The 18,206-nt window shown below is 40.3% G+C and overlaps 1 protein-coding gene across 2 annotated transcripts in view; it reads left to right on the top strand.

The window, feature by feature from the left end:
• The window catches only part of LOC130915075 (beta-1,4-galactosyltransferase 3-like), a 78,614-nt gene that overhangs the window by 17,544 nt on the left and 42,864 nt on the right, over positions 1–18,206 (top strand). For both annotated transcript variants that reach the window (XM_057834789.1, XM_057834790.1), the window contains exon 2: positions 1,920–2,850. In XM_057834789.1, the coding sequence (XP_057690772.1) occupies positions 2,595–2,850 (256 nt within the window). In that variant the 5' untranslated portion in view covers positions 1,920–2,594. The remainder of the gene's footprint in view (positions 1–1,919; positions 2,851–18,206) is intronic.

Below are 18,206 nucleotides of genomic sequence, written 5' to 3'. Positions count from 1 at the left end.
TTTTGCCATTGAAAATGAATGGGAAATTTGGACGTCCATGGCCGTCAATGGCATTGACTTAGTCGCAACAATGGAATCCAAGTACATTGGCATCAATAGAATCAACAAACATGGCCGTCAATGGCATCGACTTACATATTCGTCAATGGAATCCAAGTACATTGGCATCAATAGATTCGACACACATGGCTGTCAATGGTATCAATGCAATGGAAATTCCATTGGAAGTGAGTCGGAAATTTGAACGTTGCAGCCCATTAAAACAAAAAAAATGGATGGGAACGTTTTTGGCAAATTTCCGGGAACCGGAAATGTTTTCCAAATTCTGTATACAACTTTTATGCCCCTCACCGTCCTGGAATTTTGATGTCCAAATTATGTGATTTGGTCAAAAATTGTAGGACTAGATACATTTTGGGAAAAATTTTTTTTTTTCAAAAATCGGTAAAGAATTTTTTTTACGGGCGAACGGAAAATTTTTCAGTGCCGTTCAAAAATTCCCTGCGTCCGGTCGTTTCGATATTCGAACGGTGCCGATCGGTCGAATGGTTCGGGCTTTGCGGCGCGCTGAAGAAATCCCATTCAAAAAAAGAACAGAATAACACTGTTATTATCTGGGTCTTTTCCAAAGACCCAGATAATAACAATAAGTAGAGGCATGCGAAATCCGATTCTTAGATTATTCGCGATTCGGCCGTGGAAGATTGGAGAACGATTCACAAATATCCAAACTCCGATTATTGAATTATACCAGGTAAAGCGGAAGTAAAATACAGTCAGCGCGGTCTTTGGGACGCAATGAGGAATGGACCGAGAGTAAATATCATGTTCAACTCATGCCGCTAGATTAAAAAAAAAAAAAACAATCATACCTGACTGCGGCTGATTGCAAACAACGCCCAGTTGCTAGTTGCTACAAACATACGGCTACAGTAGATATCATATATATGTAGAACTAAAATAACAGCAAAATAACAGACGACGTCAGTGTTAGAACATGTATTATTGAACAGAGATGCGAAATGACACTTTCTGGCGTAAGTAAACAGCCGCCATCTTAAAGCAGTAGACCTCTCTAGAAGGCTCTGTTGTCGCGAACCTAATTAACTTTTTATCTAAAATACTCCTAAATCAGCAGAATCTTGTCTTGAATCAATCTTTAAATGATGAAATAGTTTTAAAACTTGGACAAAAGTAGAGAGAAGGGAAATTATGGAGTAACGGGAGCAATTTTAACAACTGTAATGGTTGATTCACAACATTAAATTAATTGAATGTAGTTTAAAGCTGCTGACAGAATGGGGACTGGAGTTTTTTTATTTACTGTTATTTTTGTATATTTGTTTACTGTTAACTTGATACTGAAATAGTAGTTTGGTTTAGCCTGAGAGGATTTTGGAACTAATCTACAAAACATTAAAAAAATAAAATAAAATAAAAAGAGGGGGTTGTGCATAAATAATCGTTTTGTAATCGAATCGGAGCCTCTGAATCGTAATCGTAATCGAATCGTTAGGTGCCCAAAGATTCCCAGCTCTAATAATAAGTACAATAAAGTTGCAGAATAACACTATCTGGCTTTTGCCATAAAGGCAAAAACCCAGATAAAATAAGAGAATAACACTATCTGGCTATTTTTCAAAGACCCATATAATTATATATTTTTTTTAGTGAGTTGGGAAACTTAACAACAACCTAGGCAAGTACTGCTAGTAAATTGACATGGTATCGGATCGGTGCTCAGGTATCGGCAGATCCTCAAACGCAGGTGACTGTGACTCAAACTTGGGTGCAAAATATGGGATCGGAAAAACACCTTGTATTATTCATTCAAACATGCCTCAAACACCAAGCAATGTAGTCCTTAATGTTTCTATTTCAAATTTTTTTGTGTGTGTGCGTCTTTGTGTATTCCACAGCTCTGTGGCAGTGAGTGACCTGCTTCCTGTCCACCCAGTAAAACCTGTTACTGTGACACTGCGTCGGTCCGGCACCATGTGACGTTAGGGGAGGGAATCTTCCATCCATCCCACCCGCTCCCTCGAACAAAGACCAAGAAATCTCCCGAAGCCAATCGGTCGCTGACGGTTGACGGCAACCTTGTGATCCCACAAAAGTGCGACGCTCGCATTCGTTCTCCCCTTTTGTCATGGCGACTGCCGTTGTTGTTGCTGTACAGTCGCTAAGAGGGCGACGCAAGGGAGCGCAGGAAGCGGCGTGAATGCTGAAAGACACCCGTCGAATCTGCAGGAGATGACATGGAATTCATTAGGAGATGAAAAGCACACCATGTGGCACCAGCATCGGCCCCTCCCGCCAGTCAAAGATTGGGCCAAAAGTCAACTTTGGAAATACTCGGAACATACTTAGCCGTCAGTGAGGAATGCAGTGAACAATGGAGGAATGATTTTTCCTTTTCCTTCTTTGGATTATCTTTGCTAGTCGTCTGTTTGGTGGTCTACCGGAGTGAAAGTCCACCAAAAGTGCCTTTACTTAATGACTCTGATCTCTATTTTTATACAAGTCCAACAATCAGCTGACAATCCACAACGTTGAAAATAGTTATTCTGTACATCAGCCACGGTACCAGCGCCATGCAGTCCAAATGGCGTTACCTGTTGATGTTCCTGGGCATCCAGTTGGTGGTCATGGCATTGCTGTCCCGCGAGGGCTACCACAAGAGGGTCACCTACTTCATTCGCATCTTCCGCAAGCCGGACTCCGCCGGCGGCTCGGCCCGGAACCACACGGGACCCGTAAGCGACGTACACGCGAACCTCTCTTCCCCATCCAAAGCGCAAGGGAACGGCGGAGAGGTTTTCTACTGTCCCAAGACGTCTTCGCTTTTAGGTGTGTTCAGATTTTTTTTCCAGATTAACTCATTAGCTGCATTCAGATGTAAATATCGCAATGTTAACCCTTGCGATGTGTTAGAAATCTGCCCACATTTTTGCTAGTAGATCAAATTTGATCTATGATTTAACTTGGACTAAAAATACGAACCCTTTGCCGTACCGGTCAAGGGCGTAGGTTTGCATAGAGACAGTAGGGACATAACACGAACAACTTTTCAGCAACTTACAGGAGGGCAAATAAGTATTTAGTCAACCACTAATTGTGCAAGTTCTCCTACTTGAAAATATTAGAGAGGCCTGTAATGGTCAACATGGGTAAACCGCAACCATGGTTGACAGAATGTGGGGGGGGGGGAAAACGGAAATCACATTGTTTGATTTTTTTTTTTTAAAGAATTTATTTGCAAATCATGGTGAAAAATAAGTATTTGGTTTATACCAAAAGTTCATCTCAATACTTTGTTAAGTACCCTTTGTTGGCAATAACGGAGGCCAAACGTTTTCTGTAACTCTTCACAAGCTTTTCACACACTGTTGCTGGTATTTTGACCCATTCCTCCATGCAGATCTCCTCTAGAGCAGTGATGTTTTGGGGCTGTCGTTGGGCAACACGGACTTTGAACTCCCTCCTCACCCCGTGCCATCAAAATGATAACAAGAACGGGGAGCAAAAATCCCAGAACCACACGGGAGGACCTTGTGAATGACCTACAGAGAGCTGGGACCACAGTAACAAAGGCTACTATCAGTAACACAATGCGCCGCCAGGGACTCAAATCCTGCACTGCCAGACGTGTCCCCCTGCTGAAAAAAGCACACGTCCAGACCTGTCTGCGGTTTGCTAGAGAGCATTTGGATGATCCAGAAGAGGACTGGGAGAATGTGTTATGGTCAGATGAAACCAAAATAGAACTTTTTGGTAGAAACCCAGGTTCTCTTGTTTGGAGGAAAAAGAATACTGAATTGCACCATACCCACTGTGAAGCATGGGGGTGTAAACATCATGCTTTGGGGCTGTTTTTCTTCAAAGGGACCAGGACGAATGATCTGTGTAAAGGAAAGAATGAATGGGGCCATGTATCGAGAGATTTTGAGTGAAAATCTCCTTCCATGAGCAAGGGCATTGAAGATGAGACGTGACTGGGTCTTTCAGCATGGCAATGATCCAAAACACACAGCCAGGGCAACAAAGGAGTGGCTTCGTAGGAAGCATTTCAAGGTCCTGGAGTGGCCTAGCCAGTCTCCAGGTCTCAACCCCATAGAAAATCTGCCGAGAGAGTTGAAAGTCTGTGTTGCCCAACAACAGCCCCAAAACATCACTGCTCTAGAGGAGATCTGCACAGAGGAATGGGTCAAAATACCAGGAACAGTGTGTGAAAAGCTTGTGAAGAGTTACAGAAAACGTTTGGCCTCAGTTATTGCCAACAAACGGTACATAACAAAGAATTGAGATGAACTTTTGGTATTGACCAAATACTTATTTTCCACCATGATTTGCAAATAAATTCTTTAAAAATCAAACAATGTGATTTTCTGTTGTTTTTTTTTCCACATTCTGTCTCTCATGGTTGAGGTTTAACCATGTTGACAATTACAGGCCTCTCTAATATTTTCAAGTGGGATAACTTGCACAATTAGTGGTTGACTAAATACTTATTTGCCCCACTGTACGTTTGATTGGCTGATGACTTGACTCCCTCCACACACATACGCAATCACAGCCCCAACACAAACTACCACCACCTTCCCCTTAAAAATGTTGTGGAGGTGGCGAACACACCACAAATTTTCAATCAATCAACTGTATTTGTATAGCACAAACAGTCATTGTACATTAAAAGCTGAAGAAAAATGTTTTAAGGCGTTATTTAAAATCCGTAAGTGAAAGGGGCCTGTCTAATAGTAAGTGGTAATTGGTTCCAAAGCCTGGGCGCCATCACTGCAAATGCACGGTCACCCCTAAGCTTCAGCCTTGATCTTGGGACTTCTAGAAGCAGGTGGTCAGCTGATCTGAGGGTTCTGGTTGGACTGTAAGGCTAAAGCAGTTCTGACAGATATGGCGGTGCAAGATTATTCAAACATTTTAAAAAAGTATTCGGTAATGTACTGGGAGCCAGTGAAGAGATGCTAAAATCGGGGTGATATGTTCGTGCCTGAGAGTTTTAGTTCGGAGTCGAGCAGCAGAATTTTGCACAAGCTGCAGACGGGCCAGTGCAGTCTGACCGACGCTTGCATACAAAGAATTACCGTAATCCAGCAGTTACGACAAAAGCATGGATCAATTTCTCCAAATCACAGCGTGAAACAATAGATTTCACCTTAGCAATCTGGCGAAGCTGATAAAAACAGTCCCGTACAACACATGAAATCTGCTTCTCAAATTTAAAATCAGAATCAAATTGGACCTCTAGATTTTCGACATACTGTAGTTCTTAAGAAACGGAGACAATGAACCGAGGTCAACATTCAGGGAGGCCTGGCTACTTGGTCCGAACACCATGACTTCAGTCTTGCTGTCATTCAAACTTAAAAATTTAGTAAAAGCCTCGACTTTGCCGTTGAGGCATTCAATGAGTTGACAGAACGTGCCATTGGATAATAGATCTGACAGTCATCAGCATACAAATGAAATACAACACCATGTTTCCTAAAAACAGAACCAAGAGGCAATAAATAAAGCGAAAATAAAAGAGGGCCGAGGACAGATCCCTTGGGAACCCCGTGTGGAAGCGATGCCTTTTGGACGTGAAATTGCCCATTTTTACACAAAAACTCAGTTCATTTAGGTACGACTTGAACCATTCAAGAGCGACACCTTGAATACCCACACTGTGTTCGGGACGAGAAAAGACAAATGTTATTTTACTACTGAAATTCCAACCTGCACCAGAGTTAGCATAACATTAATCTGTGTGATTTTCCCGGACTCGTATAGGAAGCTGCTTTGAGAGAAATATACTCCTGTATGTGTTTTCTCATGTTAACGTTAATTAAACGTTGAGAAATGTAGTGAACCGGAGTCTACCGCTTTCTCCCCAATTTTTTTGTTGAATTTAGCTGTGCTTTTTGACAAAAAAGGTAGTGTTTTACCTGAACGGCTGATTTACAAGTTTGTATTTATTGTGTATTTTAATATAATTTATGTTCAAATATTGCAATTTAAATTTGCTAATAAGATCCAGACATTTATTCTGGAAGTTTTCAAAATGTTTAATAGTTTTTCAAAACAAAGGTTGGAATCGAATGGTGTATCACCTGAACCAATATAGTACTGGCCAGAAGTATTGGCACCCCTGCAATTCTGTCAGATAATGCTCAATTTCTCCTAGAAAATGATTGCAATTACTAATGCTTCGGTAGAAATATCTTCCTTTATTTTGCTTGCGATGGAAAAACACAAAAGACAATGAGGGGAAAAAATCATTCATTTTACACAAAACTCCAAAAATGGGCCGGACAAAAATATTGACACCCTCAACAACCTTTTAGACAAAATAACTGCGAAAAACCGCTTTCAGTCTCCATCAATGAGGTTCTTAACATTGCTCTGCTGGAATTTTAGACCATTCTTCTTTGGCCAACTGTTCAGGTCTCTGAGATTTGAAGGGTGCCTTCTCCAAACTGCCGTTTTCAGATCTCTCCACAGGTGTTCTATGGGACTTATTGCTGGCCACTTTAGAACTCTCCAGTTCTTTCTCTCAAACCATTTTCTAGTGTTTTTTGAAGTGTGTTTTGGGTCATTGTCACTGGAAGACCTATGACCGCTGAGGGAGACCCAATTTTCTCACACTGGGCCCTACATTATGCTGCAAAATTTGGTGGTAGTCTTCAGACTTCATAATGCCATGCACACGGTCAAGCAGTCCAGTGCCAGAGGCAGCAAAGCAACCCCAAAACATCAGGGAACCTCCGCCATGTTTGACTGTGGGGACCGTGTACTTTTCTTTGAAGACCTTTTTTTTTCTTCCCCTGTAAACTCTGTTGATGCCTTATCCCCAAAAGCTCGACTTTTGTCTCATCTGACCAGAGGATGTTCTTCCAAAACATTTTTGGCTTTCTCAGGTAAGTTTTTGCACACTCCAGCCTGGCTTTTTTATGTCTCTTGGTCAGAAGTGGGGTCTTCCTGGGTATCTTACCATAGAGTCCCTTTTCATTCAGACGCCGACAGATGGTACAGGTTGACACTGTTGTACCCTCGGACGGCAGGACGGCTTGAACTTGTTTGGATGTTAGTCGAGGTTCTTTATCCACCATCCGCACAATCTTTCGTTGAAATCGCTCGTCAACTTTTCTTTTCCGTCCACATCTAGGGAGGTTAGCCACAGTGCCACGGGCTTTGCACTTATTGATGACACTGCGCATGGTAGACACAGGAACAGGTCGGGTCTTTGGATATTATGCTTCTCAAGTCCTCAGACATTTCTTTGGTCTTCTTTCTTTTCTCCATGGTCAATGTGGTGCACACAGGACAGTGGTTGAGTCAACGTAATCAATTTTAACTGGCTGCAAGTGTGATTTAGTAATTGCCACCACCTGTTATGTGCCAAAGGTAAGTAACAGGTGCTGTCAATTACACAAATTAGAGAAGCAGCAGATGATTTTTCAAAGGGTGCGAATACTTTTGTCCGGCCAATTTTTGGAGTTTTGTGTAAAAGCGCTGCAGCTATCGAATATTTTAGTAGTCGATTAATTGATGGACTAGCTAGTTTGAATAATCGAGTAATCGGATAAGGAACAGGAAAAATTAAAATACATGAGTCTCAAACGGTATTTTTTTTTTTTTCTTAAATGAGGATCTATGTACAAGAAAAAAAACAATTGGCAAACTTCCGCAAAAATCCGCTAGCTTAAACGCTATAAAATGCTAGTTTTTATTATTTTGTTTTACAATACTCTTAACAAATGGTTCAGACTAGTGCAGCAACGATTAATCGATTAACTCGAGTATTCGATTAGAAAAAAGATTCGAATAAAATTTTGCTGCTTCGATTATTCGTTTATATGAAGTGGCGTTGTAATGGTTTGTTTTGAAAGTGTTTGCATTTAGTTTTATAGATTTGGGTGGATACACTGGTCTCTAGTCTGCCTCATTCAGATGCTCCCTGTTAAGACCAACATAAGCCTTTTTTTTTTTTTGTTTGAGCTAATGTTTTTTTTTTTTTTAATGCATTTGTAATTTAGTTTAAAGGTATATTTAGCCAATTTTTGTGGGAATATGTGTCTGAACCATTTGTCAAGAGCATTGTAAAAAAAAAAAAAAAAAAAAATTTGTATTTTATACCATTTAAACTAGCTGACTTTTGCTATGTAAATTAGCCAATTGTTCTTTTGTTGTACATTGATCCTTTTTTTTTTCTTTTTACCGTTTGAGGCTCAGCTCAGGTATTTTTTTTATGTTCTTATCCGATTACTCGATTATTCGAACTAGTTTATCGATTAATCGACTACTAAAATAATCGATAGCTGCAGCCCTAGTTCAGACACATATTACCACAAAAAACGGTTAAATATACCTATAAACTAAAATATGAATGCATTAAAAGAACAGTCGCTCAAACAATAACTTGATTTACGTTGGTCTTAACCGGGACCAGTTGGATTAAGCCATGTGGAAAAAAGCGGACCAGAGGGCAGTGTATCCACTCTAATCAATGAAACTAAATGCAAACACTTTGAAAATAAACCATTAGAACGCCACTTTAATGAAACGAATACTCGGAGCAGCAAAATTTAATTCAAATATTTTTTTCTAATCGAATCCTCGAGTTAATCGATTAATCGTTGCAGCACTAAAAAGGATAATTATTTCATTTTTTTCCCCCATTCTTTTTTTTTTTTTTCATTGCAAGCAAAATAAATGAAGATATTACTACCAAAACATTTGTAATTGCAATCATTTTCTGGGAGAAATTGAGCATTATCTGACAGAATTGCAGAGGTGCCAATACTTTTGGCCAGCAGTGTATATCGTTCCTACCAACGTTGAGACCAAACCTACGCCCTTGGTAGCGGTAGTCGAGTGCCGTTCCTACGCGGGCGACGTAACCGGAATTTAAAACGGTTTGTGACAAACAAATCTGTTTTTAAGTCACCCTCCCAGTTCAAATGGATTATATCTACTGTACCTGTGAAATGGTACTGAAACATGATCATTCACAAGCAGCCCCGCCCCAAAATTTCCCTATTCCGAAAGTGAATCTTCTGCCTCCCCATCCCCACCTTAAAGTTTCTTTATCAGCAGAAATTAGTTCTTGTTGTAAAAGGAAAAAATACTCAAGGGTGTGAGTCATATTTCCTTTTGTTTGATATCCTGTGTGTGTAACATGAAATCCTTGCCACGCAGATGTCACACAACGTTTAACATCCTGATCTTAGTTCATATTTGCGCTTTAAAATACTGGACTCCCATTCATGGCAGGTTACGTCACAAAAAACTCAAATGTCGCCCTGAGGAAAATGTGTGATGGGGTTACAAAGGAAATTCCCTTGTTAGTACAAATTCTTTTGTATTCGTTACACTGGATGGGCTCGCTGAGCGAGAAGTTTCCGAAGTATTTGCTGAGGTTTTCTGAAGGGAGTCGGCTTTTCAGGAAATTTTGAATTCTTTTAACAATTGACGGTGCTAGACGTCCATTCGCTGTTAACCCCCCCACTTCAAATAGATTGAACATCTACTTTTGACAAACTCATTTAAATTCACTACAAAAGGATGAAAAGCGCGACGTGATTGTACAGCTATTATTGTCAATGGCAGTGAAAGTTATTGCTATTAAAGAACATTGTTTCTATAACTTAATTACATTGACGTGTGATTTGCTGGCAGGGTAAAAAATCAATTTACCGTATTGGCCCGAATATAAGACTGTGTTTTTTGCATTCGAATAAGACTGAAAAAGTGGGGGTTGTCTTATATTCGCGGTCTAGACATTATACCTATTCACAACGCTAGATGGCGCCAGATATCATTGAAGCGAATGCTGAACTTGAGGAGTAAGGTTCTGTCATGACAGATCTCAGCTACTCTCAGGTTTAATCAGTTTGCATTATTTTATTGCAATGTTTTTCTTTATTAGGCCCTGAGCACCAACATGGTGCGAAGGCCCTATTGTTCTGCAAAGGATTATTATTCTTTCTTCATGGCAAATGAAAATCGCCAATTTGGAGGACTTAACATGCTCAAAAAACTCACCAAAATTTCCACACACATGCGTCTTTGCGAAAATTTCGATAATTTGGTAACGTTGTGAAAGAATGTCACAAAATGGCTCAGTGGCGCCCCCTGGAATTTTTAAAAAAGTCCTCTCCATTTAGGTTTTTTCAATGTAAAGCGATGAAATTTGGGGAGTCGATACCTTGTGCAAAAATGCTTCAAAAAGTGTCATGCACCCATATTCCAAACCCAACAGGAAATCTGGTATTTTGGATTGAATATTGAAAACATGCCATTTTTGTAGAAAACCAGGGTGCACGTTTCAGACCATTGCGCCAAGGCAATTAGTTGGATCCTCATCAAAATTGGTGAGACTCTTCATGAGACATATGAGATGTTAAGTTAATTAAATGGTGAGTTTTTATTCACGGGCCTGACCTGGGCCGAGTACCAAAGTCGGGCTTATTTGGGGGTTGGGGTTTAGGGTTAGGGCTTCTTCCGGGCAAATGAAAATGGCCAATTTGAAGTTCTGAACATGCTGGAAAACTCACCAAAATTTGCACATATTAAAATGGTGAGTTTTCATTCACGGGCCTGACCTGCGCGGGCCGTTTTTTTTTTTTTTGTGTGTGTTAGGGTTTGGGTTTAGGGTTAGGGCTTTAGGGTTCACACTCTGCTGCTACTTCTGTGGGAGAAAAAAATACTATGTACTTTTCAAAGAAATATATTAGGGATAAATTGGTTCATCTGATGACAGCAGTGAAGAACTGCTTTGACTCATTAAGGCTGTTGCTTCACACTCTGCTACTTCATCTGTAGGAGAAAAAAAGATACAATTTATTTTTCATCGTGATAAAGTCGATGGGGTGCCAAAGTCGGACATTTTTTTGACAAAACTCCAAATTCAGAAAATGACTAATAACTCCCCCATACAACGTTCAATCGTTTTCATATTTGCCATGTACGTGATGTATCCCAGCCTGAACTTAACTTCATTGAAATATCACCCATTAGGCCTGGCGCCTCCTGCTGGGAATAGGAAATGGCCTTTTTTATGAGACAGGCTCCTCCTGGAAGGGGAAAAAAAACCTACTGACCCCCCCAAAAAATCACCGAAAAGAATTTGGAGAAATCGACACAGGACTCCCGAGGGCCCGTTGAGTCCTGCTTGCAGGGCTAGTTCAGATCTGTTTCAAGACTACAGTTACAGTTAGACCTCACTTTGATGGTTATTGCAGTTATTGCAATTTTCTTGTTTTATCACAATAGATTGGTTTATTTACATTTAAAAAACCAGACGCCATTCATTTACGAATGTGATTGCACTTTAGTTAACATATTTAAAGGTTCAGATATTAAGATTTGAATGAGGCAAAATAACATGCTTTTTCCCCCTCAAATATATTGTTTTAATCATTTTTTTCCCGATGTATGTGTAATTCTGTATAAAAATTAATTTGGTGTTGAAAAAGTCTTTTTTTTTTTTTTTTTTTCCCCCCTCCAAACTTGAGTCTTGAAAAAGAGGGGGTCGTCTTATAATCAGGGCTGTCTTATTCGGGCCAATACGGTATATATCGTCCAATTTGAACGTTTTTTTTGTTTTTGTTTGGGGTAACATATTAATTGTATTTAATCTGATAGTTTTAAAGAATTTGTAGAGAAAATACAGCGTACTTGAATTGTGAAGATAATTAAAGAAGGTCAACTGGCTGTTGCCAAGTACAATTGAATCACGTTTCATTGAGAAAATACTAGAGAACGACCGATTTTGGATTTTAAAAGCCTGATGCCAATACAGAATTTTAAATGATTTGAAATTCAGCCGATTCCCGCTGTCTAAAGCCGATTTTTTTAAAAGATATATCAGGCCGATATGCTTTTTTTTTTTTTTTTTTTTTAAAAAGGTTGCATATGATGATTGGTGTGTGTGTGTGAAAGTGTAAATGTGTGCTTATGTAAAGCGCTTTGGGCATGGTAACCATGTAGATAAATGCCCTATGTAAGTACTGTCCATTTACCAAAGGTAATTGAACACTGAATATAGAAATGTCTACATTATAGGTTCAATTTTTCTTCCTTTTGCAACACTGGCCACTAGGTATTGCTGTCAGGGAAGTTCAAGTTTGAACTCCAAGACGAGTATCAATCAATAGCTCAGATAAGAGAAAGAATCAAACCCAGCCATGGATTGCCTGCTTCGAAGACTTTATAAACAAGATATATATCCAGGTTACAATGGTGTGCTCCAGCCAGATGCTGTGAACACACAGAAGTACAAAGAGGATACACAAGTCAAGGGTCTACATATGCTTGTTGAAAGGGCGTTGCTTACTATGAAAACAATACCTACTATGAAAGCAAAAATAAAACTTATTACAGCCCACCTCTGGTGTTTTTCGGCCGAAAAACCTTGTGAGTTACGACCTTGGGAACTTAGCCGTAGCTGGCACGAAAGGGAGTAAAATCAGATAAGACAGTCCACAGAAACCCTTTGTATTATGTTCAAAGAAATAGGTAGAGCACATAAACATGGATAGTCACAGCACAAATGAATATAGTATCACAGCAGTTATGTGTTTTATAAGCATGAATAAAATATTCTTTCACAATTGTAAAATCACAATTGGCAAAAATCATCACCCAAACTGTGAACAAAACTATCACAGTCCAGGTAGTCCCCGGGTTACGAGCGAGTTCAGTTCTTACGCTGGCGACATAACCCGAATTTACGCGTAAGGCGGATGTAATCCTTTAAGTCGCTTAAATCTCAAAATAACTATCCAAAAAGTCCAAAACTATTGTATTTTGTTTAATGATGGAGGATTCACTGCCCTCTGGTGGCAGCTTTGTCTGGCTGGATTGTCACATTGTATGACTGAGGAGCAGATAATGGATAAAGGACAGCTGTGCTCTGGGTTGGCCTGCATAAGGCTGTAAGTTGTTATAGCTAATATACGCTTATAGTCCAGTGCAGCTTATTTGTTGATTTATCTGGGTTAATAGGTAACACTTTTTGACAGCGGTGTTGCAAGACTGTCGGAATCATGACATGACAATCTCATGGGCATTCCTGAATGCTGATGACAAATGTCATTAGGTGTTATCTGGCAAATTATGTCACCAACTCCATTTATGTCCAGCTTAGATCTTTTACTTCCATTTAAAAGTGAGATAATAATACAAAACTAGGCCTGCAAGCAGGACTGAACGGGCCCTCGCAATCTAGCGCAACTCGGACGTCACGCAACTCGGACTGTGTGCAGGTCAGGCTGGTGGCAGATCGTCCTCTCTAATTATCTCATTAGAACCTAACATGCTCGAAAGTCGCCTATTTACATTCCCACACCCAAGAGATAAAAACCCCTATTGGAGAGAGTACTACAAAAAAGGAGCCACTACTGAGCTGTGCAGCCAAGCCCTTATTCAAAACCCAAAATTAATCTTCTAACTCGGCCAATTCGACCAAGTGTGCCAAATACTGTGGCTCTATAAGCTGCCTGAGTCTCTGAAAAAAAATATTTCCTTTAAATGGCGAACAAAGGGTCGTCACGGCAACAGACAGAGACACGTGGACATGGGCCGTAAATAAGTATTTTAATAGGTCTTGAAACTACAATGACCAACCTGAAAAGAACTGAACATGTATTGGAAAAACGAGTGACTTTCTATTGCCACTAGTTGGCGCTGTAGGTTTGATGCAAATGACCCCTACAAGGCCCTTCAGGGTATGACTCTCAACAAGCACGGGAAGTTTGCCGCAGATATGTTGTATATCTGCCGAGTTATGACTGTTCAAAATTTTTGGAGAGAAAAATTATTGACAGTCATTTTCACTTTCCTGTTTGGACCCCTCCGCTTCAACGAAACTTCAATATTTTTCATCAGGCACCTGAAGACAGGTCTTAAGGCTTCCCTTATGCAGGTTTGAGGTCGATTAATTTTTTCCCTTGGAGGAGGAGTGTGTCACCGTAAAAAAGGGCATTTCCTGTTCCCACTAGGAGGCGCCAGGCACAAATGGTAAATTTTCAATCCAGTCGTGCTCAGGCTGGTATACCTCACACACATGGCAGATTTAAAATAGATTGAACGTTGTATGAGGGAGTTATCAGTCATTTTCCGAATTCGGTGTTTTGGCGAAAAAATGGCCGACTTTGGCACCCCGCCCAGGTCAGGCCCGTGAATGAAAACACACCATTTTGATAACTTAAGATTTCATATGCCTCATGAACAGTCTCGCCAATTTTGAGAATGATCAAACTAATTCCCTAGGTGCCAAGGTGTAAAATGTGCACACTGTAAATCGATAAAAAATTCACATTCAATCCAAAATACCCGATTTCCTGTTGGGTTTGGAATACGCATGCAAGAGACTTTTTGGAGCAGTTTTGTACAAGGTATTGACTCTCCGAATTTCATCCATCTACGTTGAAAAAACCTAAATGGAGAGGCCTTTTTGAAAATTTCAAGGGGGCGCCACTGAGCCATTTTGTTACATTTTTTCGTAACGTTGCAAGATTATTGAACGTTATGCAAAGCCGCATGTATGTCGAAATTTTTGTGAGTTTTCGTGCATGTTCAAGCCTCCAAATGTAAACTCCTACTGTGAACCGATAAAAATTTCACATTTGATCCAAAATACCCGATTTCCTGTTGGATTTGGAAAATGGGTGCAAGAGACTTTTTGGAGCAGTTTTGCACAAGGTATCAACTCCCCAAATTTCCTCACTCTATGTTGGAAAAACCCAATAGGAAAGGCCTTTTTTAAAACTTCTTTCTGTCGCCACTAGTTGGCACTGTAGAGTTGATGCAAATGACCCCTACACGAACCTTCAGGGTATGACTCTCAACAAACACGGGAAGTTTGGCGCAGATATGTTGTATATCTGCCGAGTTATGACTGTTCAAAGTTTTTGGCGAGACAAATTGTTGACGGTCATTTTCACTTCCAGTTTGTACCTCTCCGCTTCTACAAAACCTCAATATTTTTCATTAGGCACCTGAACACATGTCTTGAGGCTCCCCTGAAACAGGTTTGAGGTCAATAGATTTTTTTCCCTTGGAGGAGGAGCCTGTCTCGTAAAGAAGGCCATTTCCTGTTCCCACTAGGGGGCGCCAAGCCTAATGGGTAAAATTTAAATGCAGTCGTGTTCAGGCTGGGATATCTCATATACTTGCTAGAAATGAAAAAGATTGAACGTTGTATCACGGAGTTTTTAATCATTTTCTGAATTTGGTGTTTTGCCCAAAAATGGCCAACTTTGGGACTACGCCCAGGCCAGACCCTTGGATGAAAACTCACCATTTTGAAAACTTAAGATCTCATATGTCTCCTGTATAGTCTGACCAATTTTGAAGACGATCCAACTATTTTCTTCAGCGACAAGGTCTCAAATGTAAATCGATAAAATTTCGCATTTGATCCAAAATTTCCGACTTCCTGTTGGATTTGGAATATAGGTGCAAGAGACTTTTTGGAGCAGTTTTACGCAATGTATCGACTCACCAAATTTCATCATTCTACGTTGAAAAAACCTAATAGGAAAGGCCTTTTTGAAAATTTCAAGGGGGCGCCACTGAGCGATTTTGTTAAATTTTTTTGTAGATTATCAAAATTTACGCAAAGTTGCATGTATGTGCAAATTTTGGTGAGTTTTCGTGCATGTTCAGGCCTCCAAACGTAAACTCCAACTGTGAACCGAAAAAATTTCACATTTGATCCAAAATATCCGATTTCCTGTCGGATTTGGAATATGGGTGCAAGAGGCTTTTTTGAACAGTTAGGCATAAGGTATCTACTCCCCAAATTTCATCGCTCTACGTTGAAAACCTGAGAGGAGAGGCCTTTTTGAAAATTTTAAGGGTCAAGGGGGCGCCACTGAGCCATTTTTTGAAATTTTTTCAAAACGACGCAAGATTATCAAATTTTACGCGAATCTGCACGTATGTGCAAATTTTGGTGACTTTTCGTGCATGTTCAGGCCTCCAAATTGGCCATTTTCATTTGCCATGAAGAAAGAAGAAGAATAATAATAATAACTAGGCCTGCAAGCAGGACTGAACGGGCCCTCGCGATCTAGCGCAACTCGGACGTCACGCAACTCGGACTGTGTGCAGGTCAGGGCGGTGGCAGATCCTCCTCTCTAATCATCTCATTAGAACCTAACATGCTCGAAAGTCGCCTATTTACATTCCCACACCCAAGAGATAAAAACCCCTATTGGAGAGAGTACTACAAAAAAGGAGCCACTACTGAGCTGTGCAGCCAAGCCCTTATTCAAAACTAAAATTAATCTTCTAACTGGGCCAATTCGACCAAGTGTGCCAACTATTGTGGCTCTATAAGCTGCCTGAGTCTCTGAAAAAAAATATTTCCTTTAAATGGCGAACAAAGGGTCGTCACGGCAACAGACAGAGACACGTGGACACGGGCCGTAAATAAGTATTTTAATAGGTCTTGAAACTACAATGATCAACCTGAAAAGAACTGGACATGTATTGGAAAAACGAGTGACTTTCTATTGCCACTAGTTGGCGCTGTAGGGTTGATGCAAATGACCCCTACAAGGCCCTTCAGGGTATGACTCTCAACAAGCACGGGAAGTTTGGCGCAGATATGTTGTATATCTGCCGAGTTATGACTGTTCAAAGTTTTTGGAGAGAAAAATTGTTGACAGTCATTTTCACTTTCCTGTTTGGACCCCTCCGCTTCAACGAAACTTCAATATTTTTCATCAGGCACCTGAACACAGGTCTTAAGGCTTCCCTTTTGCAGGTTTGAGGTAGATTGATTTTTTCCCTTTAGAGGAGGAGTGTGTCCCGTAAAAAAGGGCATTTCCTGTTCCCACTAGGAGGCGCCAGGCACAAATGGTAAATTTTCAATCCAGTCCTGCTCAGGCTAGTATACCTCACACACATGCCAGATTTAAAATAGATTGAACATTGTATGAGGGAGTTATCAGTCATTTTCCGAATTCGGTGTTTTGGCGAAAAAATGGCCGACTTTGGCACCCCGCCCAGGTCAGGCCCGTGAATGAAAACACACCATTTTTATAACTTAAGATTTCATATGCCTCATGAACAGGCTCGCCAATTTTGAGAATGATCAAACTAATTCCCTAGGTGCCAAGGTGTAAAATGTGCACACTGTAAATCGATAAAAATTTCACATTCAATCCAAAATACCCGATTTCCTGTAGGATTTGGAATGTGTGTGCAAGAGACTTTTTGGAGCAGTTTTGCACAAAGTTTTGACTCTCCAAATTTCATCACTCTATGTTAGAAAAACCTAAATGGAGAGGCCTTTTTGAAAATTTCAAGGGGGCGCCACTGAGCCATTTTGTTAAATTTTTTCGTAACGTTGCAAGATTATCGAACGTTATCCAAAGCCGCATGTATGTGCAAATTTTGGTGAGTTTTTATGCATATTCAAGCCTCCAAATGTAAACTCTTACTGTGAACCCATGAAAATTTCACATTCGATCCAAAATACCCAATTTCCTGTTGGATTTGGAATATGGGTGCAAGAGACTTTTTGGAGCAGTTTTGCATAAGGTATCTACTCCCCAAATTTCCTTGCTCTATGTTGAAAAAACCCAATAGGAAAGGCCTTTTTTAAAACTTCTTTCTTTCGCCACTAGTTGGCACTGTAGAGTTGATGCAAATGACCCCTACAAGAACCTTCAGGGTATGACTCTCAACAAACACGGAAAGTTTGGCGCAGATATGTTGCATATCTGCCGAGTTATGACTGTTCAAAATTTTTGGCGAGACAAATTGTTGACGGTCATTTTCACTTCCAGTTTGGACCTCTCCGCTTCAACGAAACCTCAATATTTTTTATCAGGGACCTGAACACATGTCTTGAGGCTCCCCTGAAACAGGTTTGAGGTCAATAGATTTTTTTCCCTTGGAGGAGGAGCCTGTCTCGTAAAGAAGGCCATTTCCTGTTCCCACTAGGGGGCGCCAGGCCTAATGGGTAATATTTCAATGCAGTCGTGTTCAGGCTGGGATATCTCATATACATGCTAGAAATGAAAAAGATTGAACGTTGTATCACGGAGTTTTTAATCATTTTCTGAATTTGGTATTTTGCCCAAAAATGGCCGACTTTGGGACCACGCCCAGGCCCGACCCTTGAGTGAAAACACACCATTTTGAAAACTTAAGATCTCATATGTCTCCTGAATACTCTGACCAATTTT

Source organism: Corythoichthys intestinalis, chromosome 4 (assembly GCF_030265065.1).
Source record: "Corythoichthys intestinalis isolate RoL2023-P3 chromosome 4, ASM3026506v1, whole genome shotgun sequence".
Taxonomy (NCBI): domain Eukaryota; kingdom Metazoa; phylum Chordata; class Actinopteri; order Syngnathiformes; family Syngnathidae; genus Corythoichthys; species Corythoichthys intestinalis.
Note: the sequence above shows the minus strand (reverse complement) of the source record. Positions and strands in the feature narration are given on the sequence as shown.